The sequence below is a fragment of the Balaenoptera musculus genome, chromosome 14 (assembly GCF_009873245.2).
Source record: "Balaenoptera musculus isolate JJ_BM4_2016_0621 chromosome 14, mBalMus1.pri.v3, whole genome shotgun sequence".
In the NCBI taxonomy this organism is placed as follows: Eukaryota; Metazoa; Chordata; class Mammalia; order Artiodactyla; family Balaenopteridae; genus Balaenoptera; species Balaenoptera musculus.
In genome coordinates, this window is record NC_045798.1 from 6,875,055 (window position 1) to 6,897,470 (window position 22,416).

At 43.6% G+C, this 22,416-nt stretch overlaps 1 protein-coding gene across 2 annotated transcripts in view; it reads left to right on the top strand.

Moving 5' to 3' along the window:
* Positions 1-22,416, top strand: part of RILPL2 (Rab interacting lysosomal protein like 2) — a 31,431-nt gene that overhangs the window by 146 nt on the left and 8,869 nt on the right. For both annotated transcript variants that reach the window (XM_036874374.1, XM_036874375.1), the window contains exons 2-5: positions 325-504; positions 7,886-8,780; positions 15,958-16,109; positions 22,028-22,141. In XM_036874374.1, coding sequence (XP_036730269.1) covers positions 8,460-8,780; positions 15,958-16,109; positions 22,028-22,141 — 587 coding nt within the window. In that variant the 5' untranslated portion in view covers positions 325-504; positions 7,886-8,459. The remainder of the gene's footprint in view (positions 1-324; positions 505-7,885; positions 8,781-15,957; positions 16,110-22,027; positions 22,142-22,416) is intronic.

Below are 22,416 nucleotides of genomic sequence, written 5' to 3' on the forward strand. Positions count from 1 at the left end.
ATTTAACACGTTCGCTTTCCACACAAGCAAAACAGTTCTTCAAAGTCAGTTTGGAGACTGACTTGACAATCGCGTGGAAGCTGGTTTAAATGCCGTTTCCTGGGCCCCGCAGGGAATCAGTGAATTCAGAATCGCTGAAAATTTGCAATTTTTTGCAAGTCCCCAAATGACCCTTTGAGGACCCCTGCCTTTAGAGTCACGGTTAAGAAGCCCAGATTTAAAACCTAAGCGTGGGAGGGAGAGGGGAGAACCGTGTGGTCAGTAAATCTGTGTAGAACAGGTAGATGTATACATTCAGATTATGCTGTGTTTCTTTTTTGTTAGGTCAAAATATTCGGGTAGATTACGACTTGTGGTACGACTTGAAATGTCTTGATACAGTTGTGCTTTTCTTGATGAGAGTCTCGCGATTTCTTCAGCCACTCATTTTCTGATTAATTCTTACAAGTGGGTCATTTCTGCGAACAGCTGATCTCATTTTGATTCCAGTCCTATTATTAGCAGGTAAGCCAATCACCAGCTACTAAGGATGTATTACTGCTACCTAGTTTTTATCAAATCTTTATTATGTAGGTGAAGCATAGGTTCTGAATATCTATAGCTTTCTTTAAAGTACATTTTCTTGAAATATATTAATAAAATGTATTGAGTAAAAAAATGAGCAATATCTATAGTTTAAAATTTCATATTTAGGACTTCCCTGGTGGTACAGTGGTTAAGAATCCACCTGCCAATGCAGGGGACACGGGTTCGATCCCTGGTCCAGGAAGATCCCACATGCCCCAGAGCAACTAAGCCCGTGCACCACAACTACGGAGCCTGCGCTCTAGAGCCTGCGAGCCACAACTACTGAGCCCGTGTGCCGCAACTACTGAAGCCTGGGCGCCTAGAGCCCGTGCTCCGCAACAAGAGACGCCACCGTAATGAGAAGCCCGCGCACCGCAACTAAGAGTAGCCCCCCCTCACGGCAACTAGAGAAAGCCCGCGCTCAACAACGAAGACCCAGTGCAGCCAAAAATAAACTTATATTTTTAATTAATTAATTTAATTAAAAAAAGAAATATTGTGGTCCCAGTATCTCTGCTCTGCTGGCTTATCAACGGAAGGCTTCTGGGAAAAGTGCATCCACAGCATGAATGCTGCTGCAGAGTCTGAAGGTGCTGCAGACATCTTTTAATATGCTTGGTGGCCTCTTGAAGGGTCATCTGAAAGGCATCTCCATGACTGCCACATCTATATAATTAAAGTTTAATTATATACAAAATTAATTATATAACAAAATACTTTATAAACCAAGCAGAAGATCTGAAGGGCAATGTGAACAACCCTACTAGAGATTTCTATAGAAGTTTCATATTAATACAATCTTTTTTTCCTTTTTCCAGTTTTATTGACATCTAGCACTATATAAGTTTAAGGTGACTTATATACATCATGATATGATTACCACAGTAAGTTTAGTGAGCATCTGTCATCTCGTATGGATACAAAATAAAAGAAATAGAAAAAAAAATTTTTTTCCATACAGCAGTGTTAAAAAGATATTTATCATATCATACATTACATACCTAGTACTAATTTATAACTGGAAATAAGTACCTTTTGACTGCTTCCATCCAATTCCTCCACCCCCAGGCCTCACCTCTGGGAACCACAAATCTGATCTCTTTTTCTATTTGTTTGTTTGTTTGTTTTGAAATATAACTGACCTACAACACTATGTTAGTTCCTGGTGCACAATATTATGATTCGATATTTCTGTACATTTCAAAATGATCACCACCACACTAATACCATCTTAAAGCAAACATTTAGCATCACCTGCCAGACACTGGGCTAAGCTCACTTCACTCTCTCAACAACTCCTTGCAGAGTGTATTGTTACCTTCCACGGTGGAGCAAGAGCTGGCCTGGAGAGTAGGGTGGAGGACATTAGTCCCTTGGTCGTAGTCTCCTTTAATGCTTCCCTCACCCACCTACACCGCCTCCCCACATGCACACCCCACCCTCCCATTCATCACCCTGAATAAACATTGCACCTAAGTTAAAAAAAAAAAAAAAGTGTGCGGTTATGCAAATAGCTACTGAAAACAAGTGCTCTGGGCACCACCCTTCCTGCAACCACATTCTTTTCTAAAGACTTCCAGCTCCTAGAGATGAAGTCACTGACCCAGGATTGCAGGCATTTAAGCCAAAAGAGAACAGGAAGAAAGACATACTGAATGTACCACTCAGGAAATTAATGGTGCCACCAGTATTCAGAAGAGCATGAGACCTAGTCTGCTTGATGTACCAAAATAGGACCACCAGATATTTGCTAATGGAACTTTCCTATGGGTGGAATTAACCCCCAAACACTTATGGTTCCATTTTTATGAAGCGTGACCCACCCACTACTTTTGTTTCCCATGTCATGTTTTCCTTTGCTTAACCGTGAGTAGGGCGATACCTTACTTTATGCTCCTTTTTGCAGTCAGTTTGGTTCCTACTTAAAAGCTGGGGGTGGGGAAAGCACAGCTGCACACTACTGCAGGCCTGTCTTAAATCTCGGGATGAGTGTTCCTGAAATTATTTTTTAAACTTCGTATAATGATGTATCACTTGGACTTTTTAAAAAGCTTTGTTGTAGACATATTCTATGTGTGTTACTGATCCAGCTTTTCATATCTTGTTCCCGAATAATCATATGAACTTGGGGAGTTTCTCATACTTCATATTCTGGAGATAAAGTAGTTTATAATAGTCATAGTAATAATAATAGCCAACATGTATTGAGCACTTACCGTGTGCCAGACGCTGTCTAAAGCACTTCACGACAATCTTATAAAGTGGCTTCTATCCTTACCCCCATTTTATAGCTGGTAAGACTGAGCCTCAGAGAAGTAATTTCCTTGCCTAAGATCACACAGCTTGCAAGTGACAGAGCCAATCAAGATTTGAACAGTTGTGGTCTGGTCTAGAATCCACCTTGAACACTATACTATCACTCATACTTTTTCAAATTTGAGGGTGCATGTGCATCAGAATTACCTAGAGGGCTTGTTAAAACACAGATTGCTGGGGCCCACCCCTAAAGTTTCTGATTCAGTGGGTCAAGAATTTGCATTTCTGAGAAGTTTCCAGGTGATGCTGATGCTGCTGGTCTCGGAAACACACTTTAAGAACCTCTGCTGGGTGAAAAAAGAAACAGGCCCCAAATGGAATCACTTGTGCTAAGCCCCACGGCAGCAAAGTAAAACTTAATACATAATTTCAGTTTCAGCCTCTCCCAGGGGTGGAATTTTAAACCAATCAGTCTGGAATTTCCTGATCATCCCTAGTGAGGTAATCTGCCTGATAGACTCCCCACCTTTACCCCCAAGGGAAGGTGACCTTACCTGAAATAATCCTTTGTTTATGACTTCCTTGTCTTATCCCCCTTTTCTACCTTTAAAAACCTTCCATTTGTACAGCTCCTCTGGAACTCTTATCTACTTGCTAGATGAGATGCTACCCAATTCATGAATCGTCAAATAAAGCCAAGGAGATCTTCAAATATACTCAGTTGAATTTTTGTTTTTAATATTTATTTAGGGGCTTCCCTGGTGCAGTGGTTAAGAATCTGCCTGCCAATGCAGGGGACACGGGTTCAAGCCCTGGTCTGGGGAGATCCCACATGCCGCGAACCACCTAAGCCCGTGCGCCACAACTACTGAGCCTGCACTCTAGAGCCCGCAAGCCACAACTACTGAGCCCGCGTGCCTAGAGCCCGTGCTCCGCAACAAGAGAAGCCACCGCAATGAGAAGCCTGAGCACCGCAACGAAGAGCAGCCCCTGCTCACCGCAACTAGAGAAAGCCCACGCGCAGCAACAAAGACCCAGTGCAGCCAAAACTAAAATAAATAAATTTAAAATATTTATTTATTTATTTATTTATTTAGTCTGCGCCAGGTCTTAGTTGTGGCTCACGGGATCTTCATTGTGGCATGCGGGATCTTTAGTTGCGGCATGCAGACTTCTTAGTTGCGGCATGCATGCGGATCTAGTTCCCCGACCAGGGATCGAATCCAGGCCCCCTGCACTGGGAGCATGGAGTCTTACCCACTGGACCACCAGGTAAGTCCCGAATTTTGTTTTTTAACAGCTGTAATTCAGAATTGTTTTCGTAATTTCCCAACAGAGAGAGAAGGGTCATGATTATCTACCAACAGATTGTCCAATTCTATGAGGGATCTAAGAGTTAAGATCATTAACACTTGATAATAACAACCAGTGTCCACTGATGCTTATGATGTGCTGGACACTGGATGAGGCACTTTTCACGAATTAGCTCATCTAATCCTCACACCAGTTTTGGGGAATACTTTATTTTTCCAAGTTGACTGTAGGAAATGGGGATTTGGAGATTAGAGAATTTGATCAAACTTATGTACCAGGAAGTAACAACTGTGAGGTTCAAGTCAAAGACTACTTAACTCCACAGCCCTGTTGGCTACTACATTACAGTCCTGGCACATAGTAGGCACTCAGTAAATAAGCTGTCGAATGAACAAAAGAATCTTTTTTTTTTATATCAAAATCCTAGTTACTCAATGGAAGACACTTTGACTTTTTAAAAGTGCGATTTACCAGGTTTCACTGTGTAACAAAGAAGGAAGGAAGATATGGTGCCTTAGAGGATGAATTTCTAGAGAAATTTCAAGGCAGAAAGAACTTTTGAAAAGGACAGTGGTGCAGAAGAGATTCATACCAGCAGTGGTGGCTGGGGATCCTGATGGTAAAAACTAAATGCAGCAACATTAAATTCTTTCTGATAAGCATTGCTCTGCGAAGGCTACATTCCAACAATGATGTTCGGTGGTTTTTAGTCTATTCACAGAGTTGTGCAACCATCACCACAATCTAATTTTAGAACATTTTCATCACCCCAAAAAGAAACCCTGTCTGCATTAGCACTCACTTCCCATCCCCCTCCCCCAGCTCTAGACAACCACTAATCTACTTTCTATCTCTATGGATTTGCTGTTGTGCACATTTCATGTAAATGGAATCATACAGTAGGTGGCCTTTGTGGCTGGCTTCTTTCACTCCATAAAATGTTTTCAAGGTTCATCCACATTGTAGCATCTGTCAGTGCTTCATTCCTTACCTCCTTACCAGCACTTTATTGAGGTATAATTTACCTAAAGGAAATACACAGTGTTAAGCATACAGTTCCACAATATTTCACCTACGTATATACTCATGTGACCTTCACCAAGATCAAGATGTAGCCCATTTTCATCACCCCATAGAGTTTCCTCATATGTTAAAAGAAGGAAAACTGGTAAAGTACACATAAGATAAAATTTATTTTACAACCTTAACCATTTTTAAGTACAGTTCGGTAGTGTTCAGTACATTCATATTGTTGTGCAACCAAACTCCAGAACTTTTTCACCTTACAGAACTGAAACTCTATACCCACTAAACAACAACCCTCCATTCCCCCCTCCCCCCAGCCCCTGGCAATCACCATTCTACTTTCTGTTTCTATGAGTTTGTACACTAGATATCTCATATAAGTGAAATCATACAGTATTTATCTTTTGGTGACTTGCTTAGTATTTATTTATTTATTTTTGGCTGCATCAGGTCTTGGTTGCAGCTGCGGGATTTTTTTTTTTTTTTTTTTTTTTTTTTTTTAATGGCTGTGTTAGGTCTTCCTTGCTGTGCGCGGGTTTTCTCTAGTTGTGGCGAGCGGGGGCTACTCTTCGTCGCGGTGTGCGGGCTTCTCATTGCGGTGGCTTCTCTTGTTGCGGAGCACGGGCTCCAGGCGCGCAGGCTTCAGTAGTTGTGGTGCACGGGCTTAGTTGCTCCGCGGCATATGGGATCTTCCCCGACCAGGGCTCAAACCCGTGTCTCCTGCATTGGCAGGCGGATTCTTAACCACTGCGCCACCAGGGAAGTCCCTCATTTATTTATTTTCTTTAGTTTTTTGGCTGCATCGGGTCTTAATTGCAGCACGTGGGATCTTCATCGAGGCATGCGGGACCTTTTGTTGCAGTGCGCAGGCTTCTCTGTAGTTGTGGTGCTCCGGCTCCAGAGCACGTGGGCTCTGTAGTTTCCGGCACGCGGTCTCTCTCGTTGAGGCGCGCGAGCTCAATAGTTGTGGCGGCGCGCGGGCTTAGTTCCCCGACCAGGGATCGAACCCGCGTCCCCTGCATTGGAACGTGGATTCTTTACCACTGGACCACCAAGGAAGTCCCAAAAGATAATTTTACTTAAGTCAAACTGAGGATTATAACCCAAGAGACAGACTCTCAGAGGCTCTGAGAACTGTTCTGCCTATTAGAAGTCGAAGACACAGTCATAAACCTTTTTGAGACAAAGGCTCATACATCAAAATGACATACTGACATTTTACATAAACTTCACCAGAGATACATAGTCCAGGTAAGCAAGCAATAAGTGACCATGACTCCCTACAGAGTTTGGAAAGAGTGCTAATCTTTTAAGCAGTTACATTGCTAGCATCAGAAGAAAGGGAAAAAAAAGTTGACCTTTGTGGTCAAGCAGGCATTCCCACCTTTGAGGAGGTCTGGTTAATGTATAATGCAAATGTACGTTGCACATGAGAGAGGGAGGGAGGAGGCCCAAATGAACAGAGAGAGAATTTTATGTTTAAGTTTTCTTGTCCTGCCTTAAAATATAAATTTTATTTCATCAATGTAGTCCAGTTTATCTATTTTTTCTTTTGTTTGTTTTTCTGTGTTTTGTAAGGACTCATTGCCAAATCCATTGACATAAAGCTTTTCCACTATTTTTCTTCTTAGAGTTTTACAGCTTTAGGCCTTTGATCCATTCTGAGTTAATTTTTGTATATGGTGTAAGGTAAGGTATGTCACACTTTAGCATGTGGGTATCCAATTTTCCCAACACCATTTGTTGATAAAACTATCCTTTCCCCAATGAACAGTCTTGGCACCCTTGTTGAAAATAATTTGACCATGTTTGTGAGGGTTTCTTTCTGGACCTTCTCTTCCTTCATTCCTTTTTATGAGTGAATAATAGTCCATTGTATGGATATACCATATTATACTTATGGTAAGCATAATATTTCTCCATATTTAATTACAGGGTGTCGTCAGGTCTGTGATTAATGGATTACTGACCCCTTGCCCGGGGCCTTGTTTGATCATTGAAACATTGTACCATTGTACCCTCTGAAAATAGTGTCTGTTTTGTTTGTTTGCTTTTGGTTTGTCCACTCTCCATTTTGACTCCACAGCTTCACTGTGGAGAAGATCTGGTACACCTACCACGAAGAAAACTGCCAGTACATTCCTGGGAAAGACAAGCTCCATTGTTGGATTGTCTGCCTATGACTATTACAAACCCTGCATTAAATCTAAAATAACCCGTTTTGTAATCCACACTGCTAATATTCTCAGTAATACCCTGTGTAGCTGCAGAATGTTTTCTAATTTCAAGGCAGTGATTTTTGTCTTATCTATTACTCCTCCTTCCCCAACCCAAGTGCCAAGCGTCTGGCACACAAGCTTAGTGTTTGTTGGAGGGAAGAGTGCAGAATACCCGCTAACGCTTTCTGAGCCTTTCCTAAGTGCTTTTTGTCAGTCATTGTCTCATGGTCTCATATATTCCTCACAACAGTCCTACTCCGTAGGTACGGTTATTTACACAGGAGTAAAGTGAGGCTCGGAGAAGTTCAGTAACTTGCGAAGGCCACACGCTGGTCAAGTGGAGGAACCCAGGAGAGAGCCAGGTGCATAGCGCAGGGAATCTCCATTTAACTGAGGGTCAGATGCCGCCGGTCCCGGTGACAATAGGCCTGGAAGCTCTGCGCAACACAGACTTCTGGACTCCCGCGCGCTGCCACCAACTGCTGTTTTCTGCTTTGCCACAGGCTTCAGAAAATATTCTCGGACACCGGATCTGCCTCCCCGTACCATGCAAATTCTATGGCTGGAAGACCTGAGTGCAGAAAGGGAAGAGTTGTGTGCTTTTTAGCCTCCTTCTCAGAATGCGGTGGAAACTCCGCCCCTGTCTCCGTGGAAACCCGGCTTCTGCGGTGGCTGTCACCAAGGGCGGAGCTGGGGTCGCTGCCCCTCCCCCTGTCTGCAACAGCTCTCGGGCTGGGAGCGATCACTGTCACCCCTTAACCTCTCTGTTCCTCTTCTCGGCGGCCCTCCCTTTCCCTTGTCCTTTCGTGCCTCAAATCACATCCTGGAGCCCGCACTCCCGCACGGGCCTCCGCTGGGACGGTGCACCCAGAGTCCTGGCCTGCGAGCTGCCCTGCGTGGCCTCCTCCTACAGCCCCTCTCCGGGCCCACCCCTCGGCTGCGCTGATTGGCTGCTCCTGCCCCGCCCTGAACAGGCTGGGTCCTTTACCCCGCGGAAAGTTTTCTGTGCCGCGAGAAAGCTGGACGTTCGGAGACTCCGAGAAAGCAGCTCCGGAGGCTGCAGAGGTCTGGGTGGCCATGGAGGAGCCCCCTTTGCGAGAGGAGGAAGAGGAGGAGGGGGACGAGGCTGGGCCCGAGGGGGCCCTGGGCAAGAGCCCCTTCCAGCTGACTGCCGAGGACGTATATGACATCTCCTACGTGATGGGCCGCGAGCTGATGGCCCTGGGCAGCGACCCCCGGGTGACACAGCTGCAGTTCAAGATCGTCCGCGTCCTGGAGATGCTGGAGACGCTGGTGAATGAGGGCAGCCTGACGGTGGAGGAGCTAAGAATGGAGCGGGACAACCTCCGGAAGGAGGTGGAGGGGCTGCGGAGAGAGGGCTCGGCGGCCGGCAGGGAGGTGAGTGCGGGGAGCGGCCACTGGCAGGGGGGGACGCTTTCTTCTCTTGAACATCCAAACCCCTCAAAACAAATCACTACGAGTATGCAGTCCTCAGATTAGAAGCGTTAAGATGGTTAACATTAATCGAGCACTTGCTTGGTGCTGGACCCTGTGCCGAGTGTGTTCTAAAGCAACGGCTTCCAGCGTTTTTGACCAGGACCTTGAGCAGTGGTTCTCAAGCTTTAGCAGCCATCAAAATCACCTTGAGTGTTCGTTAAAACACAGATTTCCCGGCGCCAGCTGCAGAGTTTCTGACTCAGTAGGTCTGCAATGGGACCTGAGAATCTGCATTTCTCACAAGTTCCAAGATGATGCTGATTCTCTCGGTCCAGGTTTCACACTTTGAGAATCTTTGACCTAGAGTAAGAAATACTTTTTTAACCAAAGAGAAATTAGTACTTATGACCATAAAAAGATACATATAAGAATATTCAGGGCTTCCCTGGTGGTGCAGTGATTAAGAATCTGCCTGCCAATACAGGGGACAGGGGTTTAAGCCCTGGTCCGGGAAGATTCCCACATGCCGCAGAGCAACTAAGCCCGTGCGCCACAACTACTGAGCCTGTGCTCTAGAGCCTGTGAGCCACAACTACTGAGCCCGCGAGCCACAACTACTGAAGCCCGCACGCCTAGAGCCCGTGCTCCGCAACAAGAGAAGACACTGCAATGAGAAGCCCGCGCACCACAACGAAGAGTAGCCTCCACTCACCGCAACTAGAGAAAGCCCGCACACAGCAACAAAGACCCAACTCAGCCAAAAATTAATTAGTTAATTAATTCTTTTTAAAAAAAGAATATTTAAAGCAGCTTTATTCATAATTGTGCCAAACTGGAAACAATCCAAATGGAAAAGAGGAATCAATTTTTTAAATTGTGGTATGTTCATATGATGGAATACTACACAACAATGAAAAAGAGCAGAGTAGTGATACACACAACTGTATGGATGAATCCTACAGATACTACATTGAGAGACAGAAGCCAGGTACAAAAGAGAGCGTCCTGCATGTGGAATTCAAGAACAGGCAAAATAATCTTTACTTATAGAAGACAGGTTGATGGTAGCCCTGGGATGAGATGGGAGGGAGCAGGAGGGAAATTTATAGAGAATTAATCCAGGTGTGGTTACATGGGTGTACACATATGGTAAAAATCGTCAAGCTATAAACTCAAGATTAGTGCATTTTTCTGTATATATGTTGTACCCCCATTTTACAAAATTACATTTTACATTGATATCCAGTATTGATGAAACAAAAGTTTCAACAGTTTACCCTAACTCTCCCTTACTAAGCATGATGTACAGTCATACTTTCCTATTCTATTTTTATGAATTTTTAAATTATTTTGCAACTCACTGAATTAATATCATGACTCACTAGTGAATCTCCAGCTACAGTTAAAAAAAAAAAAACTGCCCCAAGGGGATTATCTCATTTAATCCTCATACTATTATTATTCCCATTTTACAGAATGGAGGCATAGAACAGTTAAGTAATTTGCCTGAGGACTTAACAACAAGTAAGAGGTGGAGGCAGGATTTGAGCTCAGAGATGCTAGTCTTAACCACACTGTACTAAAATACAGACCTATGACCTTTCTTGTAGTAACATTTGATGAGTGACTGCACTGCGTGGGCTCTGGAGCTATGGCGCTAAATTAGACAAGGTCCCTGCCTTCACGGAGCTTCTCATCTAGTGGGAGAGGCCAGACACACAGACCTCCAAAACTAGACCACAGGATTACAAACTGAGAAGTATGCCGTGAAATGACAGCAGGAACTGGGTGGCTGAAACTCATAGGGAAGAGTGAAGGTTTCTGGTAGCTTCCTTGGTACTCTTTTATTTCACCTACTCATTGCTCACGGTGACAATTATATTTGTAGATAAGGTTCTTCTTTAGTATCCGTCATATGAGATGGTTGAGTGTCATGATTAGTAGCCTGACTTTTGAGATTCAAGGGCAGTTAAATGACTTGCCTAAGATCCCTCAGCTCACATTCTGTGCTCTTTTCCTGTCACCTCCAACTCCAGGCACAAGGATATGGAGAAAGCCCCATCACGGACCATGAACAGTGTGGTCTGCATGGCGGCCGGGTCATTTCCTGTCTGGGGCATAGTGGACAAGCTTCGTCAGCCAGCAGATGAGCTGGCACATTTTCCTCCCAAACTGTAGTCTTAAGAACAGGGGTGGGGCAAAAGGCAGAGAAAATGAATATTTAGTGTCACTAGACAGTTTATAAAAATATGCCCTAGTGTTTTTTTTTTTCTTTCTTTCTTTCTTGTTTTTGTAGTTACCATTTTTAGTTGTGGTAGACATAAAATTTACCATCTTTTTAAGTGCAGAGTTCAGTGGCATTAAGTAATTTCACAGCCATTATTATGCAACCATCACCACCATCCTCTCCAGAACTCCTGTCTTGCGAAACTGAAACTCTGTACCCACTAAACACTAACTCCAAATTCCCCCTCTCCCTCAAGCCTCTGGTAACTACTGTTCTACTTTCTGCCTATATGGATTTACCTATTCTAGGTACTTCATATAAGTAGAATCGGATAATCTTTGTCCTTTTGCCACTGGCTTATTTCACTTAATGTCCTCAAGGTTCTTCCATGTTGTGGCGTGTGTCAGAATTTCCTTCCTTTCTAAGGCTGAATAATATTCCATTGTGTGGATCCACCACAGTTTGTTTATCCATCTGTTGATGGACACTTGGGTTGCTTCCACCTCTTGACTTGTGTGAATAATGTTGCTATGAACGTGGATCTATAAATCTCTCTTTAAGTCCCTGCTTTCAAGACTTTTGGGTATATACCCAAAAGTGGAATTGCTGTATCACATGATAATTCTATTTTTAATTTTTAAAGGATCTGCCATTCAGTTTTTCGTAGTGACCACACCATTTTACATTCCTACCAGAAATGCACAAGAGTTCCAATTCTTCCACATCCTTGCCAACACTTACTTTCTGTTTTGTTTGTTTGATTACAGTAGCCATCACAATGGGTAGGAGAATAGTTTGTTTCCTTTCTTTTTTAAAAATTTAAGTTCAAAATTCAAGTGTTACAAAAGTGTTTGCCTTGGAAAAGCTCCCTCCCCATCTCTCTCCACCCCTAGCCACCACTTCCCCTCCCTGGAAAAAATTTAAATGATCAGTTTCTTAAAGTATCCAGAGATACTTTATGCAAACACAAGCAGATATGAATATATATTTCTGTTATTCACACAAATGGTATTATAATACATACCCCGTTCTGCCTCTTGCTTATTTTCACTTAACATGGCATGAAAGTTGTACTAAATCAGAACATAAAGAGCTTCCTCATCTTTTAATGGCTTTTGAAAACTTCCATTGTACAGTATTATCAGTTGCTCAACGTGAGGGTTCTTAACTTGGAGTTTTTGGAACCCCCCAAGAGGATCATGATTCTAATCCGCAAAATCTATGAACTTGCATGAGAAGAAATTGTATTTTTATTTTCACCAACCTCCATCTGAAATATAACACTTTCTTCAGTTATGACTATAGACAACAAACCACAGTAATATTAGCAGTACCTGTGACAATCACCAATGGAAATCACAGATGTTTTCATATCCCATTACAGTGTAGTGCAGATCTCAAAACTTTATTTTCCTTCTGTATCTTATTAGACCTGTGGCTACGTTGTGTTATTTAATAAAGAAGCAGGTCTAGGAATCACAAATTTATTTTTAGAAGACTTTGATGAGTGTGTTATCTTAGTTGGTTTTCTTGGAATCCTATGCCTTTTATACATTTAAAATCAGTATTTTGCGATGGAATCCATGTGGGCCTTACCAGGCTGCCGTAAGGGTCCACGGCACAAAAAAAAAAGGTTCAGAATCTCTGCTTTAACCAGTTTCCTATCAAAAGACCTTCATTTTCCATGGGCTTCCCTGGTGGCGCAGTGGTTGAGAATCTGCCTGCCAATGCAGGGGACACGGGTTCGAACCCTGGTCTGGGAAGATCCCACATGCCGCGGAGCAACTAGGCCCGTGAGCCACAATTACTGAGCCTGCGCGTCTTGAGCCTGTGCTCCGCAACAAGAGAGGCCGCAATAATGAGAGGCCCCGCGCACCGCGATGAAGAGTGGCCCCCACTTGCCACAACTAGAGAAAGCCCTCGCACAGAAACGAAGACCCAACACAGCCATAAATAAATAAAATAGTGTTTAAAAAAAAAAAAAAAGACCTTCATTTTCCAATTGTTTGCTCCAACCTCATGCAACAGTGAATTACTCTGACCTATAGCAGTTGGCCCCCTGAGTATCTAGGGGAAGTGGATTCACTGGGTCAAAGGAAAGCCACACTGTAAGTTTTTTTGTTTTTTTTTTTAATTAATTAATTTATTTATGACTGCATTGGGTCTTCGTTGCTGCGTGCGGGCTTTCTCTAGTTGCGGCGAGTAGGGGCTACTCTTCGTTGTGGTGCGCGGGCTTCTCATTGCGGTGGCTTCTCCTGTTGCAGAGCATGGGCTCTAGGTGTGTGGGCTTCAGCAGTTGCAGCTTGCGGGCTCTAGAGCACAGGCTCAGTAGTTGTGGCGCACGGGCTTAGTTGCTCCGCAGCACGTGGGATCTTCCCGGACCAGGGCTCGAACCCGTGTCCCCCTGCATTGGCAGGCGGATTCTCAACCACTGCGCCACCAGGGAAGTCCCCCACATTGGACGGTTTAATAAGTATTGTCAAGTTGCACTCCAAATGGGTTAAAGAGATTGGCTCCCTCTGCAATCAGTGAAGGTACTGGTTTCCCCACAGCTTTTACAAAACAGTGTGTTTTCAAACACGCTGATGTTTGTCAATCCGAGAGGAGGAATGTGGTCACTATTGCATTTCTCTTTATAGTGTGGCTTATTCTCTTTATCACCTGTAGAATATTCCAGAGTGTGGTTGTGCCTTTGTTTAACTAGACTTCTGCTAATGGACATTTAGGTTGTTTTCAAATATTTGCTTTATTTTAACTTTAGTTTGAAAAAATGTCAAACCTATGGAAGAGTTGCAAGATAAGTACAATGTCCACTTGTACACCTTTCACCTCAATTCAGGTGTTATATTCAGGTGTATGTATATATGTGTTTGTGTGTGTGTATAGTATGTCTTAAGAGATACACACTGAAGTATTATATACACACATATACATACATGTATATATGCACATATGTACTCATATTTAACAAATATTTATGTCTATATATTATTTATTCACTCAAAATCTTCAGACATTATGTTAGCTGCAGAATTAGTAAAAGATTAGGATCTTTCACCCTAAGTACTAAATACTTCATTGTGTATCTCCTAAGACATATTGTTACATAACCACAATAAATGATCGAATTCAGGGGGAAAAGTTGGTAGAATACTAAGATCTAATATGCCATCCCTATTCAAAATTCATAATGATGTCCTTTATCGCATTTTTTTTTTCTGATGCAAGATCCAATGCAGGGTTATACGGTACCTTTAGGACGTATCTCTTTAGTCAGCTTTAGTCTGGAACAATTCCTCAGCTTTTCCTTGTCTTTCATGACCTTGACATTTTTGAAGATTGTATATCAGTTAGTCTGTAGAATGTCCTTCAACTTGGGCTTGTTCTGATGTCTCCTCATGGTTAGATTCAAGTTATACATGTTTAGCAGGGATACCACTTAAGTGATGCTGTGTCCTTCTCGGTGCCTCGTATCAGGAGGCACCTGATTCAGTTTGTCGTTATTGGTGATGGTAACTTCTATCACTTGGTTCAGGTGGTGTCTGCAAGATTTCTGCACTGTAAGGGTGTCTTTATTCCCTTTGTAATGCATAAGTAGCCTATGGGAAAGTACTTTGAAACTGTGAAATATCCTGTTCCCCAACAAACTTTCACCCAAAAGTTTTAGGTCCATTCATTAGTCTTGCCTGAATCAATTATTACTGCACTGGTTGCAAAATGATGATTTTCTAACTCTGTCATCTTCTACACTTATTAATTGGCATTCTTCTGTAAAGTACAGATCCCCCTCCTCCTCTCCGGTATTAGTCCGAGTTCTCCAGAGAAATAGAACAATAGGAGATACAGATGTAGATATAGACACAGATGAGAATATTTATTATAGGAGTCGGCTCACGTGGTTATGGAGGCCGAGAAGGCCCACAATCTGCTGCCTGCAAGTTGTAGAATAAGGAAAGCCGGTGGTGTAATTCAGTCCAAGTCAGACGGCTTGTGTCAGGGGGCTGATGGTATAAGTCCTGGTCTAGGTCCAAAAGCCCAAGAACCAGGAACGTTGATGTGCACTGTCCAAGGGCAGGAGAAGAAGGATGTCCCGCTCAAGCAGGGAGTGAATTCACCCTCTCTCCACCTTTTTGTTCTATTCAGGCCCTCAATGGATTGGATGATGCCCACCCGCACTGGGGAGGAGCCTCTGCTGTACTCAGCTCACCAAGTCAAATGCTAATCTCTTCCAGAAACACCTTCACAGACACACCCAGAAATAATGGGTTAACCAGCTATCTGGGCATCCCTTAGCCCAGTCAAGTTGACACATAAGATTAGCCATTACATCCCCATTAATTAGTTAATTAATTTAAATTTAAATTTTTATTTATTTTATTTTTTTGACCACGCTGCTCAGCATGTGGGATCTTAGTTCCCCGACCAGGGATTGAACCCATGCCCCCTGCAGTGGAAGCTTGGAGTCCTAACCACTGGACCACCAGGGAATTCCCTAAATTAAAAATTTTAAGTATGGATTCCTGAATCCTGTTTTTATTTGATGGGTTATTATCCATTCCTGTTACTATTCACGTGGATACTCAAGTCGTTCAGTTTGGCCAGTAAGAGTGCCTTCAAACTGTGTCCTTTTGATCTGTCTCCATCCCTTACACAATGGAATGTTCCAGACTCAACTTGGACTTTCCCTGTTCCAGCCCTGGACTCAGCTATTCTCCAAGGAGCCCTGGCTCCTTTCTTGGAGAATGGTACTCAGAATTCTTGCCTCTTTACCATCAACCAAACACTTCCAACAGGCAACGTCTCATCTCATCGGGTCCCTGGGAGTAGTAACAGAACAAGAGAACTTTCCTTTCTGGGATGGACAGTCCATCCTCATGAGGGAAACTGTATAAGCGATGTCTTTTCTTACAGGTGAACCTGGGACCAGACAAAATGGTGGTTGACCTGACAGATCCCAACCGACCACGCTTTACGCTACAGGAGCTGAGAGACGTGCTGCAGGAGCGCAACAAACTCAAGTCGCAGCTGCTGGTGGTGCAGGAAGAGCTGCAGTGCTATAAGAGGTGGGCTGTGCTGCCTGGGGCTCCTACACCACAGAGCAAGACACTGCCTAGAATTCCTTGATATATTACATATCTGTTCTTATATTCATCCAATCTACTTATTGAAGACCCACTATATGCCAGACACTATTCCTGGCACTGGGGGTAGAGCAGGAACAGAAGAGAAAGTCCGTGCTAGTCTAGGGGGAAGACAGGCAATCAGCCAGGAGGCCTGCAGTGAACACACAGGATAATGGTGGTGAATGCTGAAGAGAATGTAGATCAAGGTGACATGACAGAGAGCAGAGTGCTGGGGGGGCCCTGCTTTAGACTGGGTGGTCAGGGAAGACCCCCCTGAGGTGAATGACAAGAAGCAGCCAACCATGTAAAGATTTGGTTGCGCAAAAGTAGAACAAGAAGTGCAAAGGCCCTGAGGTAGGAACCCATTTGGCCAATTTAAGAGACCCACCATGGTGGAACTTGGAATGTGAGGTAGAGGATGGTCCAGAAGAGACCAAGGGGTGGCCTTTTTGGCCACAAGAAGGAGCTCCAGTTTTTGGTGTTTTTTTAAAATAAATTTATTTATTTATTTATTTTTGGCTGTGTTGGGTCTTCGTTGCTGTGCGTGGGCTTTCTCTACTTGCAGTGAGCGGGAGATACTCTTCGTTGCAGTGTGCGGGCTTCTCATTGTTGTGGCTTCTCTTGTTGCGGAGCACGGGCTCTAGGCACGCAGGCTTCAGTAGTTGTGGCTTGCAGGCTCTAGAGCTCAGGCTCAGTAGTTGTGGCGCACGGGCTTAGTTGCTCTGCGGCATATGGGATCTTCCCGGGCCAGGGCTCAAACCTATGTCCCTTGCATTGGCAGGCAGATTCTTAACCGCTGTGCCACCAGCGAAGCCCAGGAGCTCTAGTTTTATTGTAAGTGTAATGAGAAGATTTTGGGAAGTCTTAAGGGAATGACACAGTCTGATTTACTATTTTAAAAGATCAGTGTGGTGATTTTGATAACTGAACGACTTGGTTATGTGAGAGAATGTCTTTGTTCTTTGGAAAGACACTTAAGCATTTAGGAGTGAGGGGGTAAGATGTCTCCAGTTTACTCTCAAGTGGTTCAGGGAGAAGATGGTTGCATGGGTGGATGGGTAGGTGGATCAGTGGATGGATGGATGGATGGGTAGGTAGATAGATACACGGATAAGCATTTGAGGGATCTGGGTATATACATGGGAAGTTTCTGTACGAGTATTACACCTTTTCTCTAAGTTTGAAATTGTATAAAATTTAAAAGTTAAAAAAGATCACAATAATACTGGGTAGAGGAGGAACTGTAGGACAAGCAAGAGAGAAAATAAGGAAGCTGCTGACATAGCAGGTTTGGACTTTGCTTTATCCTTCTGCACCATGTTTCCCAAAATATTTTACTTTATGTAGGTATTTCTTCAAAAAGGGAGCTCTAGGGAGTTCCCTGGTGGTCCAGTGGTTAGGATTCGGCGCTTTCACTGCTGTGGCCCGGGTTCAGTCCCTGGTCGGGGAACTGAGTTCCCACAAGCCACACAGAGCGGCAAAAAGGAGCTCTGTGGTTGAATAATTCTGGGAAACACTGAGTTAAACAAAGCAGGTTTCCTTAGAGGCAGGAGAAGGAAAGATCAAGAGAATAAAAACATGGTGCTAGGACTTCCCTGGTGGTCCAGTGGTTAAGACTTGGAGCTCCCAATGCAGGGGCTGCAGGTTTGATCCCTGGTGGGGGAACTAAGATCCCACATGCCTCAGAGTGCCGCCAAAAAGTAAAAAACAAAACAAACAAACCGTAGTGCCAACTAATATTTATCAATGCTTACCATGTGCTAAGTGTATCCCGAGCATCATTTCAATTAGTGTTCACAGCAAGCCTATGAGTTAGGGTAATGTTATCCCCAAGAGGATCTAAGGGTCAGAGAGGTCAAGTACCTGCTTGAAGTCCCAGGGCTGGTGGTGGCAACCTTGAGACGTGAGGTCAGACAGCCTGACATTAGAGCCTGAGCTTTTAATTATCATGCCACATTTGGACTTGGAAAGTTTGGAAGTAAGGAAATACTCTAATTCAAAACAAAACAAAGCCCCAATGATATTATTCTTTAAATTCATTCAATATGGCATCATTAAGAGAGCATCAAAGTAAAAATGTCCTAGGAAGCTAAATCCAAAAGAGCTGAGTTCTGCCAACAGGAATTTAATTGTCTTCCTTCTGCTGAGGTTGGAACGATGTTAATGGAAAGACCTGTCTTCATCTCATTTAATAAGTACTCCAGACACGGTTAGTTAAAAAGAGGAACTGCTAGACTGCCTATGCCGTGAGCAGCTTGCTAGTGAATAAAGCAACACACGTTAGTTCCAGTTTTGAATTCCCAGAGAGCAACAGATGTGCACTTCCCATCTGGTACAGGCCAACAGACAGACAGCAGGATTCTGCTTAGTCTCCTGTGTTATATATTCTGGAGAAACCAGCATGTCAACTGAGGTGTTCTCTTAGCAACTGCATCAATTTGGAGGCCCAAGCTCATACTAATGATAGTTTTAACTGAAAGCAGATATGGTCGACTGTTTCCAAAGATGGTCACAACAGTTTTTCCCATCCTGCATTCCTTTTTTTTTTTTTAATTAATTAATTAATTCATTTTATTTTTGGCTGCATTGGGTCTTCGTTGCTGCGCGCGGGCTTTCTCTAGTTGCAGCGAGCAGGGGCTACTCTTCATTGCGGTGTGCGGGCTTCTCATTGCGGTGGCTTCTCTTGTTGAGGAGCACCAGCTCTAGGCGCGCGGGCTTCAGTAGTTGCGGCACACGGGCTCAGCAGCTGTGGTGCACGGGCTCTAGAGCGCTGGCTCAGTAGTTGTGGTGCACAGGCTTAGTCGCTCCATGGCATGTGGGATCTTCCCGGACCAGGGCTCGAACCCGTGTTCCCTGCATTGGCAGGCGGATTCTTAACCACTGCACCACCAGGGAAGTCCCCCTGCACTCCTTTTGCAATGAGACTTTCCCATTCCTCTCATCGGAGTAGAGGTAGAGTCTATTTTCCGTCCTCTTGAATCTGGACGGCCCTATGACTTGCTCTGACCAATCGAATATGGTGGAAGTGATGCTGTTTGGCTTCCTAGGTTAAGGCTCTAAAAGACCTAGCAGCTTCCATGTTTGTGCTCTCAGATTGCTGCCTTGAGACCACCATGCTATGAGGAAGCTCAAGGTAGTCACATGGAGAGGTCACATGAAGAAGAATGAAGGTGTCCCATATGACAGCCCCAGCTACATCCAGCCCCCAGCTGATCCACCAACTGAATGCAGCCAGTTGAGAACCCCAAACTAGACCATCAGGAGAACCACCAAATCAACCGTAAGAAATAGAGCTGGGCTTCCCTGGTGGCGCAGTGGTTGAGAATCTGCCTGCTAATGCAGGAGACACGGGTTCAAGCCCTGGTCTGGGAAGATCCCACATGCCGCGGAGCAGCTAGGCCCGTGAGCCACAACTACTGAGTCTGCGCATCTGGAGCCTGTGCTCCGCAACAAGAGAGGCCACGACAGTGAAAGGCCTGCGCACCGCAATGAAGAGTGGCCCCCACTTGCCACAACTAGAGAAAGCCCTCGCACAGAAATGAAGACCCAACACAGCCATAAATAATTTAAAAATAAAAAAAAATAAAAAAATAAAGACAGAAAAAAAGAAATTAAAAAAAAAAATAGAGCTATCGTGAGAAGTCATAAATCATCATAGTTTTAAATCACTAAGTTTTAGGGTGTTAGGTAATGGTAGATAGTGGGAAAAGGTAATTTTTAGATGATTCTCATATGAATATTATTATAATTAATATATATAATAAAAATAGAAATAACAATATTAAGTAATAAGAGCCCACTCTTTGCAAAGAAAGAGAGAGAGGGGTAAATTCTACTCTCTGACGTTCATACCTAAAGGGGCATCTCAGTCAGCTCCAGCTGCCATAACAAAACACCAGAGACTGGGTGGCTTAAACAATAGAAATTTTTTTTCTCACAGTTCTGGAGGCTAGAAGTCCAAGATCAAGGTGCCAGTATGGTTGGTTCTGGCTCTTCCTGGCTTGTAGACAGCTGCCTTCTTGCTGTGTCCTCAAATGGTGGGGAGAATGAGAGAGAGAGCAAGCCGTCTGGTGTCTCTTCTTGCAAGGGCACTAATCCCATCATGAGGGCCCACCCTCATGACCTCATGTAAACCTAAGTGTCTTCCAAAGGTCCCATCTTCAAATACCATAACATTAAGGGTTAGGGCTTCAACATATGAATTCAGTCTGTAGTAAGGGGAAAATTGATGCCTGTAGCATGGACATAAATTTACCAGTAGGTACCACAACAAAATACCTAAGTGGATCTAATGAGCTTACTGGGTCAGACATTTTTTTAAAAAATATTTATTTATTTATTTATTTGGCTGCATCAGGTCTTAGTTGCAGCACGTGGGCTCTCTAGTTGTGGCGCCTTGGCTTAGTTGCCCCACAACATGTGGGATCTTAGTTCCCTGACCAGGGATCGAACCTGCATCCCCTGCATTGGAAGGCAGATTATTTTTTAATTTTTAAATATTTTTTATAATTAATTAATTAATTAATTAATTAATTATGTCTGCATTGGGTCTTTGTTGCTGCACGCGGGCTTTCTCTAGTTGCGGCAAGCAGGGGCTACTCTTCATTGCAATGCGCAGGCTTCTCATTGCGGTGGCTTCTCTTGTTCTCATTGTTCATGGGCTCCAGGCGCGTGAGCTTCAGTAATTGTGGCATGGGGGCTCAGTAGTTGTGGCTCGCGGGCTCCAGAGCGCAGGCTCAGTAGTTGTGGTGCACGGGCTTAGTTGCTCCACGGCATGTGGGATCTTCCCGGACCAGGACTCGAACCTGTGTCCCCTGCATTGGCAGGCGGATTCTTAACCACTCCGCCACCAGGGAAGTCCCATGGAAGGCGGATTCTTAACCACTGGACCACCAAGGAAGTCCCTGGGTCAGACTTTGAAATGCTTCACTGTGGTCAGGCTTCTTTCGATTGCAGGTGACAGAGATCCAATTCAAACTAGCTTAAGCACAAAAGGGAGTTTTATTGGCTCACATAGCTGGGAAGGATCCTGGAATTGGTCTCAGAAATAAAGAAAAAACTGCAACTAAGGCCTCAAGGTTGGAATCAGGGACTGTGTGCCTCTTTCTTTCCTCTTTGCTTCCCTTTTTTGGCCTTATTATCTTGTATTAAAGACAGTCCTTCTCTGAATCTTAGGAAGCATGGCTGCTGGCAATCAGCAAGTAAGAGAGAATAGCCTTCTTCCAAGTTCTGTACATCAAATCCAGGGAAATACTCTAGCCCTCTTTGGGTCACCTGACCTAAATATCTTATTGATCAATATCAATCTAGGTCTTATCACCATCTGACTTACTATATATTTTTAAATTTTACTTATTTATTTGTTTCTTGACTGTTTTCTTCCCCAATGGGATATAAATTGCATGAGAGAAGATATTTTATCTATTTTGTTAATTGCTATATCTATATACATTGGTACAATATGTAGCTTAATAATATTTGTTGAACGAATGAATGAATTCCATTTATTATCTCGCTTAATCCCTCAATCCTAGGAATTAGGTACTTTCATTATCCTTATTTTACTAATTAGGAAATCAAGGGTTAAGTTAGAGGATTTATACATGGTTATATTTCTAGCAACTGGAGAAGCTTAAAGTACCAGCCAATGGAATTAGCCAAGGGAAAGAAAGAAGAGGTGTCAACAGTGGAAAGGTGGAAGGAAGATTCTAATCATCTGAGTCAGAATGTCTAACTGTAGCACTTTCAATGATAATATTATTAATATAATAATAATTATTAAGAACCTTCACTTTCAGAGCTGCACAGATAAGAGATCTTCAATAAAACAACACAAATATTTGTCTCCTTTTTCCTAGTGGCCTGATCCCAGCAAGAGAAGGCCCAGGAGGAAGAAGAGAAAAAGGTGCTCTGGTTACCAGGGCCAGCAATGCCAGCAGTAACAAGGAGGAGAAGACAATCATAAGGAAGCTGTAAGTCACCTGGCTGCCCCCTGTTGCCACTAAATAATCACTAAAGGAAGGAGTGGGGGTGAGAGGGGGAGGTCCTGCTCTCCTGGTGGTGGTCTTGCAGCTGATATGAAAACTCATTGCTGGTGTATTATCATATCTGCCAGGCAGTAGTGTAAGCACTTAACATATATTAATTCATTGACTCTTCACAGTGACCCTATGAGGTAGGAACTATTATAATCCCCAACTTACAGTTGGGGAAGTAAATACCAAGAAGTAAAGTCACGTACCCAAGG